Genomic DNA, 24490 nt, shown 5'->3' with positions numbered 1-24490 from the left:
AAAATTCTGGTTATCCAAAGCTCCCAAGAGAGTGCTCCCAGAGGTGGGACCCAGACTTTAAGGATGGGCAAAGAGAGCTGATGTTGGTATATTTGAGGAACATAAGGCTGTTTTGAGGAAAGAGTGGGGGAAAAAATACACTACAAACTGGAGCCAGTTGCTTTTATTAGAATTAACTGCTGTTGCCAAGGAGAGGACAGTTGCTTGGGTGACAATGACAGGAACAGAGAGCTGCCAGGAAAGCAAATCCCTGAACCTTCCCTCCAGCTTTCCCGTCTACATCTAATGCTCCCCATTGGCAGAGCCTAACAGGGTATTAATTTCAGAACTTTCAAATGCTACCCAAATACTCTGCCTAAAGTCACATATTATTCTTAAAATACATGTAAGATCAGGAAAGCAAGCTAGGTAGATATTTGGTGACTGAATTAATAAAGTGGCTTGCTCTAAGTCAGTAAATGAAATTATCCCATGTGGGCTCGTTTATGGCAGCCTTTCTCATTCCCTATGCCTGCGGAAGTTTGTGAGAGGAAAAACAACAGTCTGTTACGGAATGAAAGAATGCTATTCTTTAACAACTCAGAGGAAAAATAAGATGCTTTCAATGTTGGAATTTCTCTCTCTTAATTTTTCTTAAGCTTTGTGATTTACTTTTGTTTGTACCATAATCTATTGTGTGATATGTGGTTTAAAAATACATATTTAAGTTTAATATTAATATATGCCATGATTTTGTCAAAGGAAGCACAAGGTACATTTAATTTCCCACCTAAACATGCTTTTAAATTATAGTAATGACAGTACTTCAATAATGCTTCCTATGAGCAGGACCTGTTCCAAGTCCAAGTTCTTTTTCTCTCTCCCTGTCTCTGATTCTCTCTCTGTATATGGATGTGGATTTGTATATCCATACTATCTCTTTGTGCCTCCCATACTCAACCCTACCATCTATTCCATTAAAACAAAGGAGCCATGCCGCAGGCTTCCCAAGATGCTAAGGTTAAGTCCTGAATCTAGAAGCCCGAGAGGACTTGGAATCGGGGGTGTAGTCATCCAGGCACCAGAGGAGGATGTCAGTCTTGCACTTTAAGTTAGAGCATCAATGATGAATCACTTCATCTACTGTACTGGGCCAGCACCTGCCAGGACCATTTTGAGTCTAATCCAGAAATCAGCTCTGTCAATATCCTCTAGAGACAGAAAAGTGGCTTCTTTGCAAGAATAATTCAGAGAATGTCAACCATCACCACAGAGTGGGGTTATTTTCTGGAGGAACAGGAAGGTAACTTCAGGAAACATGGTGACATGGTTAAGATATCTGGTTATGGACCTGTATAATTCTGAAAAAGACAGAGGCACAGAGGGGGTAATTATGGGCTGGGTGTCACATCACTACCAGTATGCAAGTTTAGGTTGGGTGACTGGTTTCTGATACCATCAAGAGCCAGAGCCCTTTTCATCATGCTGTTTGACAAGTTAAGGTTTGGAGTTTGACAGCTGTAATGTTAATTTTATGTGTCAGCCTGCCTGGGCCCCAAGGCATCTAGATATTTGGTTTAACATTATTTCTGGGTGTGTCTGTGCGGGTAGTTCTGGATGAGATTTGAATTGGTAAACTGAGTAAAGTATATTGCTCCCCACAGTGTGGACGGGCCTCATCCATAATCCAATGAATGCCTTAATAGATTAAAAGGCTGAGTATATAAGAAATAAATCTCTCTGTCTGACTGTTTTTGAGCTGGGACATTAGTCTTCTCCTGCCTTTGGTCTCAGACTTGAACTGAAACTTACACCAGGGTGTCTCGTAGTTCTCAGGTCTGAACCCTTGGACTAGAACTGTATCATCAGCTCTCCGGGGTCTGGACTGCTCAGCCCCCATAATTGTGAGAACCAATTCCTTATAATAAATCGCTTTACACATATATCCTATTGGTTCTGTTTCTCTGATGAGCCCTAATACAACAGCTACAGTATTTAAGTAGTCAGAATTAGACTTGTTCTAGTATGTTCCTAGTATGTTCCTTAGGATCCCTACTATGCTCTTTTCACATGGGAGACCATGAAATATGTAGGCACTAAACTCTGCCAACCTCCAGTAAACTCAACAGTCCTTTGCATTTCTCTCTCCTGAGACCTTTCTCTCACTCTTTCCTACCTATCTGCTTTCCCCTCGTGGAATCTGAGCTCCCTAAGCAGCAATCATGTCGGCCACTGTGCCTCCACACCTGACCTTCTCCATTCAGAAAGTGTCTGATGATGCTAAAGCAACAAGAAAGAGTAAGTGAAAGAATGGATGAAAAAATACTAATGAATGAATAAGAAGGAAATTATGAGTAAACAAATTAATGAATGAACATATGAGTCAATAATGAATGTCATTTAATCAGACTCTCATATCAGGAAACATTTCCTCTCTCTCTGTTCCTATAACCACTCCTATAGAGAGAAGTGAAATTAGAGGTAACATCATTTTTTTCTTTTTATTTCCCCAGTTTCATTGAAATATAACTGACATATAAATTCTGTAAGTTTAAAGTGTCCAACATGATGAATTGCTACACATATATACATTGTGAAATGATTACCACAATAAAATTACTTCATCCATCCAAAGAGGCAACTTCTTGAATAAGCATACTGAATTCCTCAGTCTTAATGTCCTCATCTGTAAAATACGATGCCAATCTCTGATTTATGTACCTCATATATTTATTTTGGAGAGTGAATAAAATAAATCGCTCTACAAAGTATATAATAATACACATCCCTTATTTACTCATATAATTTTTATTCAGCAAGAATACAAAATTCAAAATATCATGAGCATAAGACATAGTCTGAAGGAACAATTTGTCTAAGATTTTCTTGAGCCTTAAGTAGAACTACCCATTCTGTCCCTGCACTGAGTCCCCGCTGTGCTCAGAATTGCTTTAATCACATTGGTTAGTTTGGGTAGTTTGTCTCTTCCACTAGACAGTAAGTAGTTCATGGGCAGGACCCTGTCTTATTAATCTTTATACTCTTCAGTCTCTAATACAGGGCCTGAAATATATAGGACATACCCCAAAAAAGTAGTCAAGGAATGAGTTAATAAGTAATTATATTTGAATATATTTACATACCAACCCATCTCTTTATACTTCAATGAATTACTATATCTTAAAATATTTTAGCCTAATTGGATAATTCTATTAAAAAACAATTTTATATGAAGGTTTTTATATTGCTCATAGTCTAAATATCATATGCATTATAGATCTGACCAGAGTGAATAAAAAATAAATTGTACTTGAAATTTCAAACGTGCCACAAATGCACCTTGCATATATATATATTTTTATATTGGAATTTAGATTTTTTTTTTGAGAGGGCATCTCTCATATTTATTGATCAAATGGTTGTTAACAACAATAAAAATTCTGTATAGGGGACTCAATGCACAATCATTAATCAACCCCAAGCCTAAGTCTCAACAGTCTCCAATCTTCTGAAGCATAACGAACAAGTTCTTACATGGTGAAAAAATTCTTACATAGTGAATAAGTTCCTACATGGTGAACAGTGCAAGGGCAGTCATCACAGAAACTTTTGGTTTTGATCACGCATTATAAACTATAAACAATCAGGTCAAATATGAATATTCATTTGATTTTTATACTTGATTTATATGTGAATCCCACATTTCTCCCTTATTATTATTATTATTATTATTATTATTTTTAATAAAATGCTGAAGTGGTAGGTAGATGCAAGATAAAGGTAGAAAACATAGTTTAGTGCTGTAAGAGGGCAAATGTAGATGATCAGGTGTGTGCCTATAGACTAAGTATTAATTCAAGCTAGACAAGGGCAACAAAACATCCAGGATGCAGAAGATTTCTCTCAAAACAGGGGGGATGAGGTTCTAAGCCTCACCTCTGCTGATCCCCAATTTCTCACCTGATGGCCCCCCTGCGACTGTGCCTGTCTTAGGTTGTTCCTCCCTTGAGGAATCTTACCCGTCTCTGGCTAACCAGTCATCTTCCGGGGCCATACAGGGAAATGCAAACTTGGTAAGTGAGAGAGAAGCAATATTGTTGGAAAAGGTTAGCGATTTACTTCTTTGAAGATTTATGCCCTGTAGCTTTTATGCCCAGCATTTGTCTTGAGGTATCTTTACCACTTGGAAGAATTATGATACTCGGTAATTTCATTATGAGGCACGAATTCTACTTAAGGATTGTAATTAGGAAGGAAGAAGAAAAGCTGTTAGTCCATTCTTGGGTTCTGTGATTCTGCTGCTGTTTTGTTCCTTCAGTTTTTCCTTTGTTCTTATACTCCACAGATGAGTGAAATCATTTGGTATTTCTCTTTCTCCGCTTGGCTTATTTCACTGAGCATAATACCCTCTAGCTCCATCCATGTTGTTGCAAATGGTAGGATTTGTTTTCTTCTTATGGCTGAGTAATATTCCATTGTGTATATGTACCACATCTTCTTTATCCATTCATCTACTGATGGACATTTAGGTTGCTTCCAATTCTTGGCTATTGTAAATAGTGGTGCAATAAACATAGGGGTGCATCTGTCTTTTTCAAACTTGAGTGCTGTGTTCTTAGGGTAAATTCCTAGGAGTGGAATTCCTGGGTCAAATGGTAAGTCTATTTTGAGCATTTTGATGAACCTCCACACTGCTTTCCACAGTGATTGAACTAATTTACATTCCCACCAGCAGTGTAGGAGGGTTCCCCTATCTCCACAACCTCGCCAACATTTGTTGTTGTTTGTCTTTTGGATGGCAGCCATCCTTACTGGTGTGAGGTGATACCTCATTGTGGTTTTAATTTGCATTTCCCTGATAATTAGCTAGGTGGAGCATCTTTTCATGTGTCTGTTGGCCATCTGTATTTCTTTTTTGGAGAACTGTCAGTTCAGTTCCTCTGCCCATTTTTTAATTGGATTATTTGTTTTTTGTTTGTTGAGGTGGGTGAGCTCTTTATATATTTTGGACGTCAAGCCTTTATCAGATCTGTCATTTACAAATATATTCTCCCATACTGTAGGGTTCCTTTTTGTTGTATTGATGGTGTCTTTTGCTGTACAGAAGCTTTTCAGCTTAATATAGTCCCACTTGTTCATTTTTGCTGTTGTTTTCCTTGCCCAGGGAGATCTGTTCAAGAAGAGGTCACTCATGTTTATGTCTAAGAGGTTTTTGCCTATGTTTTTTTCTAAGAGTTTTATGGTTTCATGACTTACATTCAGGTCTTTGATCCATTTTGAATTTACTTTTGTGTATGGGGTTAGACAATGGTCCAGTTTTATTCTCTTACATGTAGCTGTCCAGTTTTGCCAGCACCATCTGTTGAAGAGACTGTCATATCGCCATTGTATGCCCATGGCTCCTTTATCAAATATTAATTGACCATATATGTTTGCATTAATGTCTGGATTCTCTAATCTGTTCCACTGGTCTGTGGCTCTGTTCTTGTGCCAGTACCAAATTGTCTTGATTACTATGGCTTTGTTGTAGAGCTTGAAGTTGGGGAGTGAGATCCCTCCTACTTTATTCTTCTTTCTCAGGATTGCTTTGGCTATTTGGGGTCTTTGGTGTTTCCATATGCATTTTTGAATTATTTGTTCCAGTTCGTTGAAGAACGTTGCTGGTAATTTGGCAGGGATTGCATCAAATGTGTATATTGCTTTGGGCAGGATGGCCATTTTGACAATATTAATTCTTCCTAGCCACGATCATGGGATGAGTTTCCATTTGTTAGTGTCCTGTTTAATTTCTCTTAAGAGTGAGTTGTAGTTTTCAGGGTATAGGTCTTTCACTTCTTTGGTTAGGTTTATTCCTAGGTATTTAATTCTTTTTGATGCAATTGTGAATGGAATTGTTTTCCTGATTTCTCTTTCTGTTGGTTCATGGTTAGTATATAGGAAAGCCACAGATTTCTGTGTGTTAATTTTGTATCCTGCAACTTTGCTGTATTCCGATATCAGTTCTAGTAGTTTTGTAGTGGAGTCTTTAGGGTTTTTTATGTACAATATCATGTCATCTGCAAATAGTGACAGTTTAACTTCTTCTTTACCAATCTGGATTCCTTGTATTTCTTTGTTTTGTCTGATTGTCATGGCTAGGACCTCCAGTACTATGTAAAATAACAGTGGGGAGAGTGGGCATCCCTGTCTTGTTCCCGATCTCAGAGGAAAAGCTTTCAGCTTCTCACTGTTCAGTATAATGTTGTCTGTGCGTTTATCATATATGGCCTTTATTATGTTGAGGTACTTGCCCTCTATACCCATTTTTCTGAGAGTTTTTATCATGAATCGATGTTGAATTTTGTCAAATGCGTTTTTAGCATCTATGAAGATGATTATGTAGTTTTTGTCTTTCTTTTTGTTGATGTGGTGGATGATGTTAATGGACTTTTGAATGTTGTACCATCCTTGTATCCCTGGGATGAATCCCACTTGGTCATGGTGTATGATCCTTTTGATATATTTTTGAATTTGGTTTGCTAATATTTTATTGAGTATTTTTGCATCTACATTCATCAGGGATATTGGTCTGTAGTTTTCTTTTTTGGTGGGGTCTTTGCCTGGTTTTGGTATTAGGGTGATGTTGGCTTCATAGAATGAGTTTGGGAGTATTCCCTCCTCTTCTATTTTTTGGAAAACTTTAAGGAGAATGGGTATTATGTCTTCCCTGTATGTCTGATAAAATTCCGAGGTAAATCCGTCCGGCCCAGGGATTTTGTTCATGGGTAGTTTTTTGATTACCGTTTCAATTTCTTTGCTCTTAATTGGTTTGTTTAACTTTTGTGTTTCTTCCTTGGTGAGTCTTGGAAGGTTGTATTTTTCTAGGAAGTTGTCCATTTCTTCTAGGTTTTCCAGCTTGTTGGCATATAGGTTTTCATAGTAGTTTTTAATAATTCTTTGTATTTCTGTGGAGTCTGTCATGATTTTCCCATTCTCATTTCTGATTCTGTTGATTTGTGTTGATTCTCTTTTTCTCTTAATAAGTTTGGCTAGAGGCTTATCTATTTTGCTTATTTTGTCAAAGAACCAGCTCTTGGTTTCATTGATTTTTGCTATTGTCTTATTCTTCTCAATTTTGTTTATTTCTTCTCTGATCTTTATTATGTCCCTCCTTCTGCTGACTTTAGGCCTCATTTGTTCTTCTTTTTCCAGTTTTGGTAATTGCGATGTTAGACTATTCATTTGGGATTGTTCTTCCTTCTTCAAGTGTGCCTGGATCGCTATATACTTTCCTCTTATGACTGCTTTTGCTGCGTCCCACAGAAGATGGGGCTTTGTGTTGTTGTTGTCATTTGTTTCCATATATTCCTTGATCTCTATTTTAATTTGTTCATTGATCCATTGATTATTTAGGAGCATGTTGTTAAGCCTCCATGTGTTTGTGAGCCTTTTTGTTTTCTTTGTAGAATTTATTTCTAGTTTTATACCTTTGTGGTCTGAAAAGTTGTTTGGTAGAATTCCAATATTTTGGACTTTACTGAGGCTCTTTTTGTGGGCTAGTATGTGGTCTATCCTGGAGAATGTTCCATGTGCATTTGAGAAGAATGTACATCCTGTTGCTTTTGGATGTAGAGTTCTATAGATGTCTATTAGGTCCATCTGTTCTACTGTGTTGTTCAGTGCCTCCGTGTCCTTACTTATTTTCTGCCTGGTGGATCTATCCTGTGGGGTGAGTGGTGTGTTGAAGTCTCCTAAAATGAATGCATTGCAGTCTATTTCCCCCTTTAGTTCTGTTAGTATTTGTTTCACATATGCTGGTGCTCCTGTGTTGGGTGCACATACATTTAGAATGGTTATATCCTCTTGTTGGACTGAGCCCTTTATCATTATGTAGTGTCCTTCTTTATCTCTTGTTACTTTCTTTGTTTTGAAGTCTATTTTGTCTGATACTAGTACTGCAACCCCTGCTTTCTTCTCTCTGTTGTTTGCCTGAAATATGTTTTTCCATCCCTTGACTATTAGTTTGTGCATGTCTTTGGGTTTGACGTGAGTTTCTTGTAAGCAGCATATAGATGGGTCTTGCTTTTTAATCTATTCTATTACTCTGTGTCTTTTGACTGGTGCATTAAGTCCATTTACATTTAGGGTGACTATTGAAAGATATGTACTTATTGCCATTGCAGCCTTTAAATTCGTGGTTACCAAAGGTTCAAGGTCAGCCTCTTTAGTATCTTACTGCCTGACTTAGCTCACTTATTGAGCTGTTATATACACTGTCTGGAGATTCTTTTCTTCTCTCCCTTCTTATTCCTCCTCCTCCATTCTTCATATGTTGGGTGTTTTGTTCTGTGCTCTTTTTAGGAGTGCTCCCATGAAGAGCAGTCCCTGTAAGATGCCCTGTAGAGGTGGTTTGTGGAAGGTAAATTCCCTCAGCTTTTGCTTGTCTGGGAATTGTTTAATCCCTCCATCATATTTAAATGATAATCGTGCTGGATACAGTATCCTTCGTTCAAGGCCCTTCTGTTTCATTGCATTAAATATATCATGCCATTCTCTTCTGGCCTGTAAGGTTTCTGTCGAGAAGTCTGATGTTAGCCTGATGGGTTTTCCTTTATAGGTGACCTTTTTCTCTCTAGCTGCCTTTAAAACTCTTTCCTTGTCCTTGATCTTTGCCATTTTAATTATTATGTGTCTTGGTGTTGTCCTCCTTGGGTCCTTTGTGTTGGGAGTTCTGTGTATTTCCGTGGTCTGTTCGATTATTTCCTCCCCCAGTGTGGGGAAGTTTTCAGCAATTATTTCTTCAAAGACAGTTTCTATCCCTTTTTCTCTCTCTTCTTCTTCTGGTATCCCTATAATATGGATATTGTTCCTTTTGGATTGGTCACACAGTTCTCTTAATATTGTTTCATTCCTGGAGCTCCTTTTATCTCTCTCTATGTCAGCTTCTATGCGTTCCTGTTCTCTGGTTTCTATTCCATCAATGGCCTCTTGCATCTTATTCATTCTGCTTATAAATCCTTCCAGAGTTTGTTTCACTTCTGTAATCTCCTTCCTGGCATCTGTGATCTCGCTCCGGATTTCATCCCTTTGCTCTTGCATATTTCTCTGCATCTCCATCAGCATGTTTATGATTTTTATTTTGAATTCTTTTTCAGGAAGACTGGTTAGGTCTGTCTCCTTCTCTGGTGTTGTCTCTGTGATCTTGGTTTGCCTGTAATTTTGCCTTTTCATGGTGATAGAAATAGTTTGCAGAGCTGGCTCAAGTGACGGCTGGAAGAACTTCCCTTCTTGTTGGTTTGTGGCCTTCCTCTCCTGGGAGAACAGCGACCTCTAGTGGCTTGTGCTGCGCAGCTGCGCACAGACAGGGCTTCTGATTCCTGCCCTGCCGCTATGGAGTTTATCTCCGCTGTTGCTGTGGGTGTGGCCTGGCTCAGGCTGCTGCTCCAAAATGGTGGAGCCGCGTTGGCGGGAGAGTGGCCGGGAGGCTATTTATCTCTGTGAGGGGCCTCCATGCTCCCTGCTGCCCAGGGGGTTAGAGTGCCCAGAGATCCCCAGATTCCCTGCCTCTGGACTAAGTGTCCCACCTTGTCCCTGTAAGGCTTCCAAAAAGCACTCACCAAAACAAAACAAAACAAAACAAAAGCCGCTTGCTTTTCTTTGTCCTCAGGCACTGGCCTCCGGTACCCGCTCACCATTCTTGCTGCCCTGTTTCTCTAGTATCCAGTTCCCCCCGCCCACGCACTGTGTCTGCGCTCTGGTGGGGGTGGCTGGGGCTGGGTGTTCGGCAGTCCTGGGCTCCGTCTCCCTCCCGCTCTGCCTGCTCTTCTCCCGCCGGGAGCTGGGGGGAGGGGCGCTCAGTTCCTGCCAGGCCGGGGCTTGTATCTTACCCCCTTCATGAGGTGCTGGGTTCTTGCAGGTGTGGATGTGGTCTGGATGTTGTCCTGTGCCCTCTGGTCTCTATTTTAGGAAGAGTTGTCTTTGTTATATTTTCATAAATATATGTGGTTTTGGGAGGAGATTTCCGCTGCTCTACTCATTCCACCATCTTGGCTCTGCCTCGCACCTTGCATATTTATACTGCCAGACCATATACACTACAGAAGGACACTCACAGCAATTTAAGTAGAATACCAGTACTGGGCCTGGGTTTTAAAAGGTGCTTAAATAAAAAATTTTAAAAGTGTGTTGCTGTTTAATGATTTTGGGTCTGTCACAAATGACTTATAATCAAGTTACCACCCTAATAATTAGATAGTGTGCTTTCTGTAACAGGACTTCTGCTTGTTCCTTTAAAAACTGAAGGACTTTGTAGCCATTATCTGTCTTATTTATGTACCTGCAAAAAGCTATTTGGAAACATTGGAGCTACTGTTTTCTATACCACTTTCTATAAATAAAGACACTGTTGGGGAGAAAGAATTTTCCTTTACCATTCAAGGTTCTTCTAGCTGGTATAAGAATTAAATTGACATGAGACAGATTAACAGGAGGAAAAAACAAAGGTAATTTTGTGTGCATGGAGGTCCAATAATGAAATTGAGACCTAAAAAAATGACCAAGGCAGGCAGTTTTTACATTTTTTAGACGGAGATATAAATCTGTGATGAGTAGCCTAAAAGTTTTTAATGTCCTCTGTTGTTTAACTTCCTAAACATTCTATAATGTAATTATGATTATAACCAATTTTATAGGTGAAGAAATGAAGGTGTATGTGGGTTATGAACTTTCTCAAGGCAAGCGGTAGAATGCAGACTCAAGCTCAGATCCATTTCACCCAAAACTTATGACCTATGTTAATGCTAATTCTTATTACCTATGTTGTCTCCCTAGCAGCTCTTCAATAAACATCTGTGAAGAAGGCAGCATGGTACTGTGTCCTCAATGCCTCCTTAATCAGGGCAAATGTTTTCTGTAATTCCCCTGGTAACTATACTACGCGTGTAGTCAGCCACAGGGTACCAGTGTTTCTTACCATGCTTGGGGTCAGTTTCATGGATGACCCCGGTGAGGATTTCACATGTTCTAATAAATACAAATGCTTAAATTAATTTATGTAGGCTTAAGCGTTTTTCATAGGATTCAGCATTTTTGCAGATATTGACCATATATATAGTGGGAAAGCCATAAGCTACGTTAGAAGACTTTGCTTGAAATATTCTGTGACCAACAAACTGTATAAATTTGAGATGTCTCTTTTCCTTTCTAGACTCTACTGACCTCTTCTATTAAATGAGAGAGTCAATACAATACTCTTCCAGGTCCCTTCCTGTTCTTATCATCCCCTCTCCTCTGCTTCAACCTTTGAGAGCAATGAAGTACTAAATCAGAGAGGTGTGGAGCATGTAGCTGCCCCATATTCCCAGCAGTCCATGAGTTGCTGAGCTGCTACAAGCTCAAGGGAGATCCTGGATGCAGCCTTATATTGCACAGGCCAGGTAGGGCATTGGCAGCGGTGACTGAGGGTCCTGGGGGCTATGGGTGGGGCATGTGGGGCCCCCACTACTGCTCTTCTTCCCTCCACTGCACCTTCCATGCAGAGAGCTTCAGGGAGGTAAGGTAGAGTGTCAGACACTCCAGACTCAGGTCTTAAAGCACTCTGCCCCTAGTTTAGAAGTACTGAGTGCTATAATACAACCATCTCTGGGAGGGAAGGTTGCCCCTAATCTGAGTCAGAGTCAGGATTTTTTTTCCTGCATGCTTTCACTTTTATCACATTCCCAGTTCTCTATCTTCCATTTGTTGTTCTTGTTCTCTGAAATCCTGCCATGCTTTCTGCTTTAAGACATGACTTTCTTAGCAGGAATGCTTCTTCAGGCTACACTCCTGGTATAGATGCCTTGGTGTGAATAAGCACCCTTACACTTTCCTCAGAACAATTTGGTATGAGGGGATTTATAAAAAGACACTGGCTACTTTGGAATCCACTTGGCTGGAACTTAGTGCTAAAAGTCTCTATATCAAGGGTGTCTTCATACTGTATACAGAAGCAAACAAAACTGTTTAGGAAGAGTTTTCAGATAGGGAAAACAAAAGAGTCCTAAGAATCTGGAGTGGAGAAAAAGTTGCAGCCGGAAGAAAGGATAGAGTCCTTATGCAGACAGAGGAGCAAAGTCAGACACAAGGCAGAAGGTGAGGGTGCAGAGCAGCCTTTGGAACTCAGAGCTGCAACGCCTTTGGTCCTAAGAGTTTTCTCAGCTGTTCACTTTGAATCTTACCACCCCATCAGCTAAGTTTATTCACATCTCCAATTTAACAATAAAGAGAACCAAACCCAGAAGAGATCAGTGACTCACTGAGCTCATCTCCTGTGCAGCGTCTTGCACTAAGCACAGCAGAGCCTGAAACAAGAGTGAGGGCTGAGCTCTGGGGGAGAAGAGCCAGCAGGGAAGGCAGGACTCAGAGCGCTGATGCAGAGCAGGCAAAGGAAAGAGCACAAAAGGCGCTGCAGCCCTATAGCACTGAGGGTGGCAGCAGGGAACGCAGCCTCTGCTGGCAATGAGCAGCCAGTTATTCAAGGAAGGGGGCACATTCTGGGCACGTTTCACACATTCTGGACTGCTCCTCAGAGCTGAGGAGCTGCAGCTCATGTTTGGATAACAAAAAATAGAACAACCTGTGTATCTTGAAGTATGAGGAAGGAAATTTTGAGAATTGAGATCAGAGCTATTGATGTGCTGACCACAGAGGTCCTTTAACTCCAGACTAGTGGGTGTGGATTTGATCCTTTGGTAGTGAGGGGGTTTGATAGTTTCTAATCAGATCTGCACCATATTCAGATGTTCCTCTTCATAACATTAGTTGTACTCCATATTAGAAAATGAATTAGATTTATTAGGAGGCTGTTATTATGGTGAAACAATGTGATTTCTAGCGTCTCACCTGTGAGACTACAGGTGGAAGGAAGTGGAGAAAGGTGTTGACAGAGGCACTTGGGGTTTTCCTTCAAATTGGTTGTTGGGTGAAGGAAAGAAAGAGTCAAAGTGATATTTGGTTCAAGTCTCAGTCTTAGACATAATGATGGTATTATTCAAAGAGATGGAGAACACAGATGAGAAGCAATTCCATGGTATAAAGAAATGATCACCAATCCAGGAACTTTTAGAAGCGAGGTGCTGTTCAGTTCTGAAAGACATTCTTAAGAAATGACTTTCAGTAAATTAAATTATCCAGGGAAAAAGCAATGCCGTAAGTTGAGTAGATAGAAGAATTAAAAGGCAAGTGGAAATATGGGAGACCAGTGCATCTCGATGGATGTCAGAAGGTTATCTTTGTGGATGGATATCTTTCTACTCATTTATCTACTGTTTGGATGAATGGATGGAAGAACTGACACTTTTTTTTAAGGGTATGGAAACTGGGGAGTTACAGTAAGGGAATAAATGTTCAGTAGGATGAGACAGTGGAAAGAGGAAGAGTTAATGGTCCAATGAGTAAGTGGAATGCAGAGGAAGATGGCAGAAGAGTCAAGAAGCATAATCAGGAGTTTGTCTCAGGTCTTGAGCAAAGCGATGTACCGAGACTGGTGAAAAGAGTCCCCAGCTTGAGTGTGAGATGGGGCAGGGCGGCAACAGGCACAGATGTGAAGGGAGGCAGGGTGATCTGTTCAGCCAGCTGGATAAACTGGGAAAACTTAGAGAACTCCAGAAATCTTGGTGACAATCAGACGCAAGGGTGAGTGATTTGGTGAATGAAATTAATTAATGCTATAAAGTAAGGGACTGTATGATGTAAAGTCTTAAAGTATTAGATCCAGGCTAATAAAACTGAACATTTGCCTCCTTTACAGGATAACAGTCCTAGAACCGGCACAGTAGTCCCAGCATGGGAGGAAACCCTGACAACAGCTCAGAGTTGCCTCCTTTCACCCTGACAGGGCTCCCAGGGCTGGAGTCCTCCCAACACTGGATGTTTCTGCTCCTTGGTACTCTCTACATTGTTTCCATTGTGGGCAATGCCCTTATCCTTTTCATTATCAAGGAGGAGCAGAGCTTGCATCAGCCTATGTACTACTTCCTGTCCCTGCTATCAGTTAATGACCTAGGTGTGTCTTTTTCCACACTACCCACAGTGCTGGCCACATTTTGTTTCCACTTAAGGAATATCAACTCTGATTGTTGCATGGCTCAAATGTTCTTTATCCACCTCTTCTCCTTCATGGAGTCTGGGATCCTGCTGGTTATGAGCTTTGATCGGTATGTGGCCATCTGTAACCCACTGCACTATGCCACAGTGCTCACTGATGCCCACGTGGTGCGCATGGGCATGTCTGTCCTCATCCGCAGTTTCTGCATGGTTTTCCCACTGCCTTTCCTTCTGAAGAGGCTGCCCTTCTGCAAGGCCAATGTACTTTCCCATGCCTACTGCCTGCATCCAGATCTGATCCGCCTGCCCTGTGGTGACACCAGGGTCAATAACATTTTTGGTCAATTTCTCGTCATCACTAACTTTGGCCTGGACTCTGCACTCATTCTCCTCTCGTATGTACTCATACTGCACTCTGTATTTGCCATTGCATCCCAGAAGGAACGGTTAAAGACACTCAATACGTGTGTATCACACATGTGTGCCGTGCTCACCTTCTATGTGCCCATGGTTGGTGTGTCCATGCTCGCTCGCTATGGGAAGCAAGCCCCACAGTATGTGCACACACTCATGTCCCTTGTCTACCTCTTTGTGCCTCCAATGCTCAACCCTGTCATCTATTCCATCAAAACCAAAGAGATTCGTCGGAGGCTTTGCAAAATACTACTGGGAACAAAGACTTAAGCAGGAAAAATGTTGAAAGGCCAAGTTCCAGAGGATCTTTACCGTTAGTCCACAAATTCGAGTTTTCAAAAACTGCTTTGAAAAGGTTTCTTAAATTGCCTTTCGTGCACTCACCTACTCTTAGGATTCCTGTCACTAGATGTGCGATGCATTATGTTTCATGAGTGCCTGCCAATAGTTAAGACCGAACCATCAGATTTTGGGGCAAGGTATACGGGGCATAATTGTGCAAAAATATTTGCTTAATTTCCTTCTTTTTAAATCTCAAAACATAATTTTCATAATCAGTCCCCCATTTTGTCACAATTGTGTTTTCCTTGTGTACAGTGAATCATTACAAAGGAAATTACTTATTACCGTGAAAATACTTTTCCCCAAGATTATGTCAAAGGTAATTCTATTTTTAATTTTTGGAGGATTTTCCATAGTGGATGCACTATTTTATAGTCTCACCAACAGTGTGCAAGGATCTGAGTTTCTCTACATCCTTACCAACATTTGTTATCTTTTGGATTTTTTAACAATTGCCATCTTGACAAATGTAAGGCTGTACCTCATTGTGGTTTCAATATGTATTTTCCTGATGATTAGTGACATTGAGCATTTCTTCATATACTTCTTCAACATTCTTATGTCTTCTTTGGAGAAATGTCTATTCAACTCCTTAGCCCATTTTAAAAATCAGGTTATTAGGGATTTTATTTATGTTTTTTTATTGTAAGAGTTCCTCATATGTTTTAGAGATTAACTCCTTATTAGATATATGGTTTACAAGTATTTTCTTCCATTCCATAAGTTGTCTTTACACTCTTCACTGTTTCCTTCATTGTGCAGAAGCCTTTTAGTTTGATGTAGTCTCACTTGTTTATGTTTGTTTTTGTTCCCTGTGTTTCTGGACCCATATGACCCAGTAACCTCACTTTTGGGTACTTATCCAAAAGAATTGAAATCAGAATCTCAAAGAGATATTAGCACTGTGGTGTTCACTGCAGCATTACTTATAATAGCCAAGATGTGGAAACAACCTAAATGTCCATTAACTGATAAACAAAGAAAATGTGGCATATAGATACGATGGAATATCATTCAGTCTTAAAAAAGAAGGAAATTCTGCAGTATTTGACAGCATGGATGACCTTGAAGACATTATGACAAGTGAAATAAGATAGTCACAGAAAGACAAATACTGCATTATTCCACTTATATGAGGTACAGAAAACAGTCAAATTCATAGAATCAAAGAGTGGAATGGTGGTTGCCAGGGGCTGCCAAAAACGAGGAGTTATCAATCAATGGGCATAAAGTGTCCGTTATGTAAGATAAATAAGATGTAGATATCTGCTGCACAACATTGTATCCATAGTCAATGATGTAATATGCACTTAAGATTTTAAGAGTAGATCCTAGTTAAGCATTTATATAAATTTAGAAAAAAGATTATGCCAAACAATATTAGCTAAAATGAAATACATATATAGATACAGAATAGATATACAATAGCTATGGCTACATATATCAAATATATTTCATATAACATACATTATCCACCTAGCTTTTAAGAGATGAAATAAACTTAATTGCATATAAATTATATTAAGTGATCTAAACTGCAATAATAATACAATATGGTAAAGTGTATATTGTAATTTCAATTATATATGCTCACATATATGGATGTATATACATTTATACTAATAATATAAATGCATATAGTGACAAACAATAAGGAAATAATGAAAGTAGTAATACTTAGTAAAACATGAAATATATAACTGATGTGTTCTGCCTAATTTCATAGTTTTATAAACTTTTGGTAGTATTTTTCATGACAAAAATAAAAAGTTAAGAAATTAAGCATTCAATTTGAGACATTATAAAATAATAAAATACCATATAAAATAATTGAAAATAGTTAAAAGGACTGAATGAATGAGAATGAGAAACACTGAAGGTAATCCAATAACTAATCCTAAACAAGCTTGCAAAATAGACCAATTTCTGAAAAATCTAATCAAATGGAAAATAAACTTAGGAATCATATACAATACTAGATTAGAGATTTTTAAAATCTGCAGTAGAATGTTCTATAAGTAATTTGAAATCTTGAATAAATTGTTATTTTGGGGAAAATTATAAAATGTAAACAAATGATGAATTAACTGATAATTGTAGAAGAAATGGAAAGTTAATGATCACACTCTCACCATCTACAACATATTATGGTATAAGATCTTTTTCCTTACTTTTCCCCCAAATTTCAAAAAACAGATCATTCTTCCTATATATCTTAAATTATCAATAAAATTGGAAAGCTAAGAAAAAGGACAAATATAATCCTGATAAATACAGAGAAAAATTTATATCAGCAAAATTTCTATAGATTGAACACATAAATGGAAACATATGTGTAAATGTTAAAAGTTGTGAATACAATTAAGTAAATAGACAAAGAATAATCAAGATATATTCTAGGATTTAAAAAATGACTCATTATATTCATGAGTTAACTAATGAAAAAAACAAAGCAACAGATTCCAGAAAGTGTACCTAATCATAACCTAAAATCCACCCTACATAAAAATAAAACAAATTTTTTTCTGTATATTTTGTTAATGTATTACTGTATAAACTTATTGGCTAAAATAAGAGAGAAACAATTCTGCCATTACTATTTATCACTTTTCTGGAGAAACCTTTGGGTAATATAGCAAAACTTGAGATAGAAATAGCTATTTTTATCCTTTATTTTTACTTTACTTTTTATCTATAACTGGATACTGAATCTAGACAACTCTGATTAGATTCTGAGTTCAATATGCCTCTATATATCCATTGTTGCTACCTTATTTAGGGGCTTCATTATCGCCATTCACCTCACCTTGGAAATATCTTCCAAACTGATCTCATTGTTTACTCTTTCCTCTCATTTTTCCAAACTGCAGCCAGAATGATCTTCCTAAAGAGCCTGTGTGATTATAAAACACCCACAGCTTTGAGAGGCTCCTACTGCCTAAGGATAAAGTTCAAAACCCTATGATGTATCTTAATAATATTACCGTTCTATCCATCTCTTATGTCTCACTAACCCCGCCCCAAGATTTCTTTTTGCTTCAGCCATATGGAACTACTTGTAATTCCTGAACCAACTGGCTACTTCATGCTTCTGTATCTTTGTTTTGATAGTCTTCCCTTGGAATATCTTCTGTGCCTGGAAACAGTATATCATTCTAATTATCTATCAAGAAATAGTGATTAGACAGATACCAGGGACCAGACGCTGGCTCAGCCTTTGAGTTATTACTCTGTCAGCATTTCCAGCACTCCCTCTACCATCTGTCCCTGTTTACTTGGCTCCCTCACCTCCAACAGTGGTAAAAGACATGTTTTATTATTTTTATGCTTCTAGTCTGTTTGTGTAGAATTATATAGCACAGCAGCTAGATGTAATTCTGTACTACTCTGTACTTAGCTCCCTATGTGAATCATAAGTTTCTTGAAAGAATACATTGTTTGTTAATATCAGAAAGAGCATGAACTTTGTGCAAGACAGATCATGGACCTGGGAAAATCCTACCATCTGTAAGCCTCAATTTATTCATTTGAAAACTGTACAACAATAACCAGCTGATGTTTTTATAAAGTTTAGAGCTAATGTACCTAAGATGGTTGTTACATTGCTTAGCATTTAACAAATAATAAAGAAAATTCTTACTTTTATAATAACCAAATTATCCTCAGAACTTAACATTTATAAATTATATAGATTTCAAAAAATATTATGAATTGGATAAGTGAATGAATGCAACCATATTATCCCTATTTACAAATGATGTAATTTGTGGATCAAAAAAACCACAAAGGCTTATTATTATTATTATTTTTATTCATGAAACTTTCAATTTATTAATGTTCCTTCACCCTTAAAGATACATGCAAGGAGTTAAATCATGTTTTTCAATATCAACAACAAAGGCTTATTTAAAGGGAAAAATTACTAAGGATTGAGAAAACTTTCCAAATGTAACAAAATAATACAAAACTAGTAATTTTAAAAACACACAAATATTTCAATTAATAAATATTCCAATTCCTCAACTTAAGAAATTAATTTATCTCAGTAATATTTTAATGATAAATTTTATGGAGTGAAACTTCAAGTATTATTGAAAGATTTGAAATTAAACTTGAATGAATGGACACAAAAGTATGTGCCTAGGTGGAAAGACTAAACACATAATCAAGGTGTCATTTCTTTCTGATTCAATTTACTTCTTCCTGAATATCCTGGATAATATTACAACATGTTTTTAAAATTAATTTAGAATTGTTACACAGTTGACATTACTCTCCCTTGAAAGTTCTAAAAAGGTGGGAAATAGGAAAGGAATGTAGTAAAATTTCCAAATGTTAAAACATGAAGAAAAAACCCAGGAAGTTATACTAATTAAAATAGAGGATACAGCTGCAACAACAGATTTCTAGCACAGGATAGCTTACCATAATTTAAAAACAACTGTAAAGTAGTATATCAAATAAAACATTTTATCAAGTAGTATTTATAGCATGCTGATAAAAACACTAACATATACTGTTACTGTAAAACGTTTATATATTTGCATAGAAAAATATTTGAAAGGACTAACAGAAATTATGTTAGTAGTCCCTGGTTAGGGAGATTGGAAAGATTTTTTTTATATATCTGTATTTTCTACTTTTCAACAAAATATATATATTATGTTTTAATAATAGAATACATATTTTATTTACATTAACAATAAAATAGTTTATATTTATATTATATATTTTATATATATATTACATTTAATAATAACATAATGATTTAAAAAATAAGACTGGGCAGTGGGGAGAGAGACAGAGAGAGAAAGAGATGCAGGCAAAGGAGAATAATCTGAGCTTTCCAAGGAGATGAATGTCACAGGGGCAAAGTCTGAGTGTTGGTTCCCCTGCTGGCTCCCCACCGGGGTGGTTTCCAAACGCTTTTCTCTGCTCATCTCAAGGCATATGTGTTTCCTTTTTCTAGCAGAGCCATCCCCTTCTAGATGTGGCTATGGTTTTGTGGGGGGCCCGCATCACTACCCATGGGGACCTGATTCTGGGCCCCTAGAGCTCTTTCCGCCCAGTGCACATCAGAAACACATAGAACTCACACTCTCCAGATCCCACTTCACCAGAAGCCTGGACGCACCAGAATGTTTATTCTGCAGTGAAAGGCTAGTATCAGACAATTAGCTTAAAGCAAAATGACAGAATATCTATGGCAGACTTGATGTTAGGAGAACTCCCATCTGATCTCTTCAGTTAGGCTAACTAGACCAGTTATTTAAAGTCGCCGATGTTCACTTCACTAGCTGCAAAGTAATACTAATGATAACATTTCTTGATGGCATACTATGTTCCAAAGTTCAAAGGTTATTTTATTTTATTATTAAAAAGAAATCATTAGCACTGATCAGCAAGCCTATGATGTAGGTAAAAGTATTTTTGTTTTACTGGTAAAGGCACTGTTGTAATTGCCTAGGATTGAAATACTGATATACTGACTAGAGAGTGACTGGGAATGGCAAGAAGTCAATTAAATAGAAAGACATTTAGGAGGTCTAACTGAAAGGACACAATAATATTTCTGTAAGTAGAGTTCTTGAAGTCCAGCATTTATTTATTGAGCTCTCTTCTCTCCTCCCCTGGATACTCAGTTTATCCTTTAGGGTCTTGAGCTAAACTCATCTTCCAGATTCTTTTAGGTCCCCTCTTTGAAACAGTTCCTATTCATAGATCTCTAAAGCTCTTTTCTGAAGCAGATTAATGTGGGAGATTGTCTACTGTCCTGATGACTGTGAGAGCAGAGAGAGAAGGCTTCTCACCGAATCTCAGCGCTCCCCTCAGTGTGGTGCTGTCTCAGGGACGTGCTCACATTCACCAAGACAATGACAGAGATGCGTGATGCTCTCAGTTTACAATGAGAAACAGAGTTACTGAATGGGCAAAGATTCTCTTGCCAACATGACTAGCTCATTCTACTTGATGGGAGACACACCATCATTACATTTTTTTGTGTGAATAAGAAATAAGAAGCAAAGGGGCATAATTATGATATTTGAAAGTTTCATGTCTTAAGTTCTGTTGGGCCAGTATCCATCTCCCAAGAACCCCAACATGTTAATTACTCATTAGCCCTGGTGCTTAGTGGGTCCATTCATGTCTTTTCCTTATAACTGCATGGTTCACGTTGTCCTTCATGTCTGTTTTTTCTTTGCTTTTAATATCTTCAAATGATGACCTTTGTGTGTGTGTAGAATAGCTGTTTATAATTATGGTATTCCATACAGATTGGAATCCTGGTTCTTTCAATAAGTTTATGATCTTGGCAAGTGCCGGTAAACTTTCCAAATCTCAGATATCTCATCTGTATAAATTAGGTAAAAAGTTATATAGCTGATAGCATCCATGAGTATTAAATAATGTATATGAAGATTCTAATAAGTATGTGGCATATACTAGATGGCCAATAAATGGTAACTATTTTTGATAGCTTGTATTTTTAATTAAGTTAAATTGGTCAAATCTTAAAATGTTTAGAAATCACTATTTTTTATAAAGGTGTTTTTTCATTTTTCTCTTCTGATTTCTTGCAAGTGAGTTACTGATTAATTCTAAGAAGGCATACCTATTTTTCTCATTTCTAAGTAGTTAGAGGACCTTCCCTTGAATGTTTTTTCTCCACTGCCACAGACATAATGGCACATACTCACACACAGATACAGACACTACAAGCAGACATTAATGAAGGCTTTTAGAGACAATGTCTGAAGTACTCAGGTATTCCCCTATATAAATTGAAAATCAAATTTGAAAATTAAGTCCTTAAAGAGGTAGAGTGAAGTCCAGTAAAGTTCTACTTTTGAGGAAGACTAGGAAGATTCTGAAACTTAAAAAATATTTAATTTATCTGGAGATATCTCTCTCTCTCTCTCTCTCCTCCTGGTTTTATATATATATATATCCATTGAATATATGGTTGGATATACATATAATATGGTTTATATGTATATATAGATATAAACATGTATGTATATAAACCATATACACACATATACATGAATATGCATTTATTCATTAAAGTATATTTTATACACATATGTAGTTTTTTAGTGTATCTATGTTGCTCTAATGGTGTACTAGTCTGCCTACTGAAAGAGATAATAAAAGTATTATCAGGTTTTCTCTGAGGATTAAATGAGTTCATCTATATCAAAGAAACTATTGTGGTCCTAGACACTTGCTAAGTGTTCAAAACATATCACTTATTTCCTTCTTCCTCCTCAACCTTGGTGATGAGGTACATTGGCAGTGGAGGTATACTTTGGGGTCCAGATCAAGATAATTCCATTCAAGTCCTCAATCTAACAATTTCTCTGTGTATTCAGCAAGCTTCTCCCCCTTAAAGCCTCAAATTTTCCACTACAAAAATTTGGGTGTGATGCAAGATGGCTGCAGAGGTAAGACCTTTGAAGTAGTGTCTTAGGAATCAGCCTGCCCTCAGCCTCAGAACCCATACAGCCAGCTGGCTATCCCATCTTCTACTCAATTCTTTTCTAGCAGATGAAAAACTGGCACATCAGTACAGCAGTTCTTGTTGCATAAGAACTAATCATGGGAGATCAAAGTTCATAGTCAACTAGATCTCCAGGCATTTGTACTCCATTTTAGAAATGAAGATTTTAGAGCTTGAACCAATTAAATAATTTTCTTAAGGACACTAACTTAGACAGGGGAGGAGGTGGTTTTGAATCCAGATCTGGATGTAGGGTGAGAATAACTGTCCCAGTTTGTAACAACTGAGGGGTTTCTCCTGTTGCAGGATTTCCAGTGCTAAATCAGTACATTATCAGGCAAACCAGAATGGTCACTCTTTTTGTTGATAATAAATAATAAGGCTCTTAGTGGTTATGCTATTTTGTCTCTTGAAATCTATTTGGGTTGTGGCATAATTAGTAGAAAGAGACCTAATTTGGGACTCAATGGGAGTTAAAGGGCCTGGGATTCACTCCAGCTCTGCTTTTGATTTACTGAATGAGTTCTTTCTGGGCCTCAGTTCTTCCTCTATAAAATGAAGGACACAGTTCTAACTCTTAATTTCTCTGAAAGCCTCTAAGAGGGAGAAATTCCAGGCATAGAGGAGCCATCCATTCACATTTATTTTGCATTCCCTGCTGCCCCACCACCTCTCTGAGCCCTGGGAGTAAACAGTGCCCAGGGAGACTTTAAGAGACAGCTTTACAGAGATCAGAGCAGGGAGGGAGGGAGGCAGGGAGGCTGGCAGGGAGACTGTGTGCAGAGTCCTTGGTGCTCCTTCCCTAGCAGACACTTTGCCTACGTCTCTCCTCCCATCCACCCGAGCTGCCCTGGAGAGGTGAGCTGAGACTTCTCTCTTCCCTCACAGAGGTCTGAAGGAACCCCATTCATAGCTTCAAGATCATACCCTACTCTCTTATTAGAGTATAGATATTTGCAGTAGGAGAAGCTGACTGTAATCTAAGTTTAGAGATATTCTCTGCATTCTACTTCTGTCCCCAAACCCATCTACAGCTCTTGGTGCCTGAACTCCACTACCCTGAGCTCTACTCTAAGTTTCCTAGCCAGGCATCTTCTGAAGCTTTTGTGCTGAGTGATTAACTCATACTGCATTATTCTCAGAGGGCAGTGGATAAAAGGTAGAGGAAAAAGGAGACAGCCTTCGGTTGGGAAACTGAAAGCTGGAAGATAGTACGGAAAAAGGGCCACCGCAGCCCTTAAATGTCCCTCTTCATCACCACTCTCTTGGTAGCTATTTATTCAGTGCCTGTCAAGCTCCAGGGTCCTGAACATGAATTTTAAATGTCTGCACATTTTTTTTCTATGCAACAGATGTGAAAACAGGGTATGAAGAAGTGAACTAAATGCACAGCTGGTATATGGAAAAGTTGATATCAGAACTCAGCTACTACATGTTCACTTATCTAAATTTATTTTACACTGAAAAATGCAGCACATCACACCTTCTTCCTCAGTTAGTGTATTGATCTATGCAATCATTACTAATTGGCTAGAACTAGGGCTGGAAATGTCTGAGTCCTATACCAGGGCTCTATGCCCAGTGAGTTGTCTAAGCATTGAGGTCAAAATGAGAAGAAAAATAGACAATTGTGGGAGCACATAGTTTATTCGGGGAGAAAGATACTAATCAAATAACTAAACATATATATAATAACTCACTGAGATTCTGAAGTGTGATAAGAGTTATGAAGAGGAGTATGTGTGGCCATGTAGAATAGGGATGTACAACCATGAGCAGAAAGAAATGCACAGAGTAATAGGAAGATGACAAGTCCCTAGGGACTGATGATGCTGTGTGCCATTCATGGGAAGGAAAACTGAATTCTTATTTCACAGGATAAGGAAAGCCCTTGGAAGATTTTCAGTAGGAGCATAACACCATTTTATTTCTATTACAAACAATTTGGCTGCTTTGTGGAGAACAGATTAGGAAGGGCATGACACTAAGCTGGGTGAGGAACAAGGGATGTCCTGCAGACATCCTGGTTAACGATGCCAAGGGATCAGTTACAGGTGGAAGAGGAGCCAGAGCTGAGTATATTTTGGAAAGGTGGTAAAAGATTCATTAGATTTGGGAATGGGGGAGGATGAGAGAAGATGCCTCCTAGAGTTGTCTGGCTTAAGCACACAGATAGATGGTGATAGACTTTAA

The 24490-nt window shown here is 38.2% G+C and overlaps 3 protein-coding genes across 3 annotated transcripts in view; 1 reads left to right on the top strand and 2 right to left on the bottom strand.

Moving 5' to 3' along the window:
• The window catches only part of LOC118933078 (olfactory receptor 52B6-like), a 118567-nt gene that overhangs the window by 90338 nt on the left and 3739 nt on the right, over window positions 1–24490 (bottom strand). The gene's annotated exons all lie outside the window — the stretch shown is intronic.
• The window catches only part of LOC118933075 (tripartite motif-containing protein 6), a 162945-nt gene that overhangs the window by 134723 nt on the left and 3732 nt on the right, over window positions 1–24490 (bottom strand). The window lies entirely within an intron of this gene.
• LOC118933080 (olfactory receptor 51I2-like) lies at window positions 13780–14754 on the top strand. Its single transcript, XM_036927056.2, has one exon. The coding sequence runs from the start codon at window positions 13780–13782 to the stop codon at window positions 14722–14724; it is 945 nt and encodes a 314-aa protein (XP_036782951.1). The 3' UTR covers window positions 14725–14754.

This window comes from Manis pentadactyla, chromosome 9 (assembly GCF_030020395.1).
Source record: "Manis pentadactyla isolate mManPen7 chromosome 9, mManPen7.hap1, whole genome shotgun sequence".
NCBI lineage: Eukaryota > Metazoa > Chordata > Mammalia > Pholidota > Manidae > Manis > Manis pentadactyla.
This window is presented reverse-complemented; position numbering and strand designations above follow the sequence as displayed.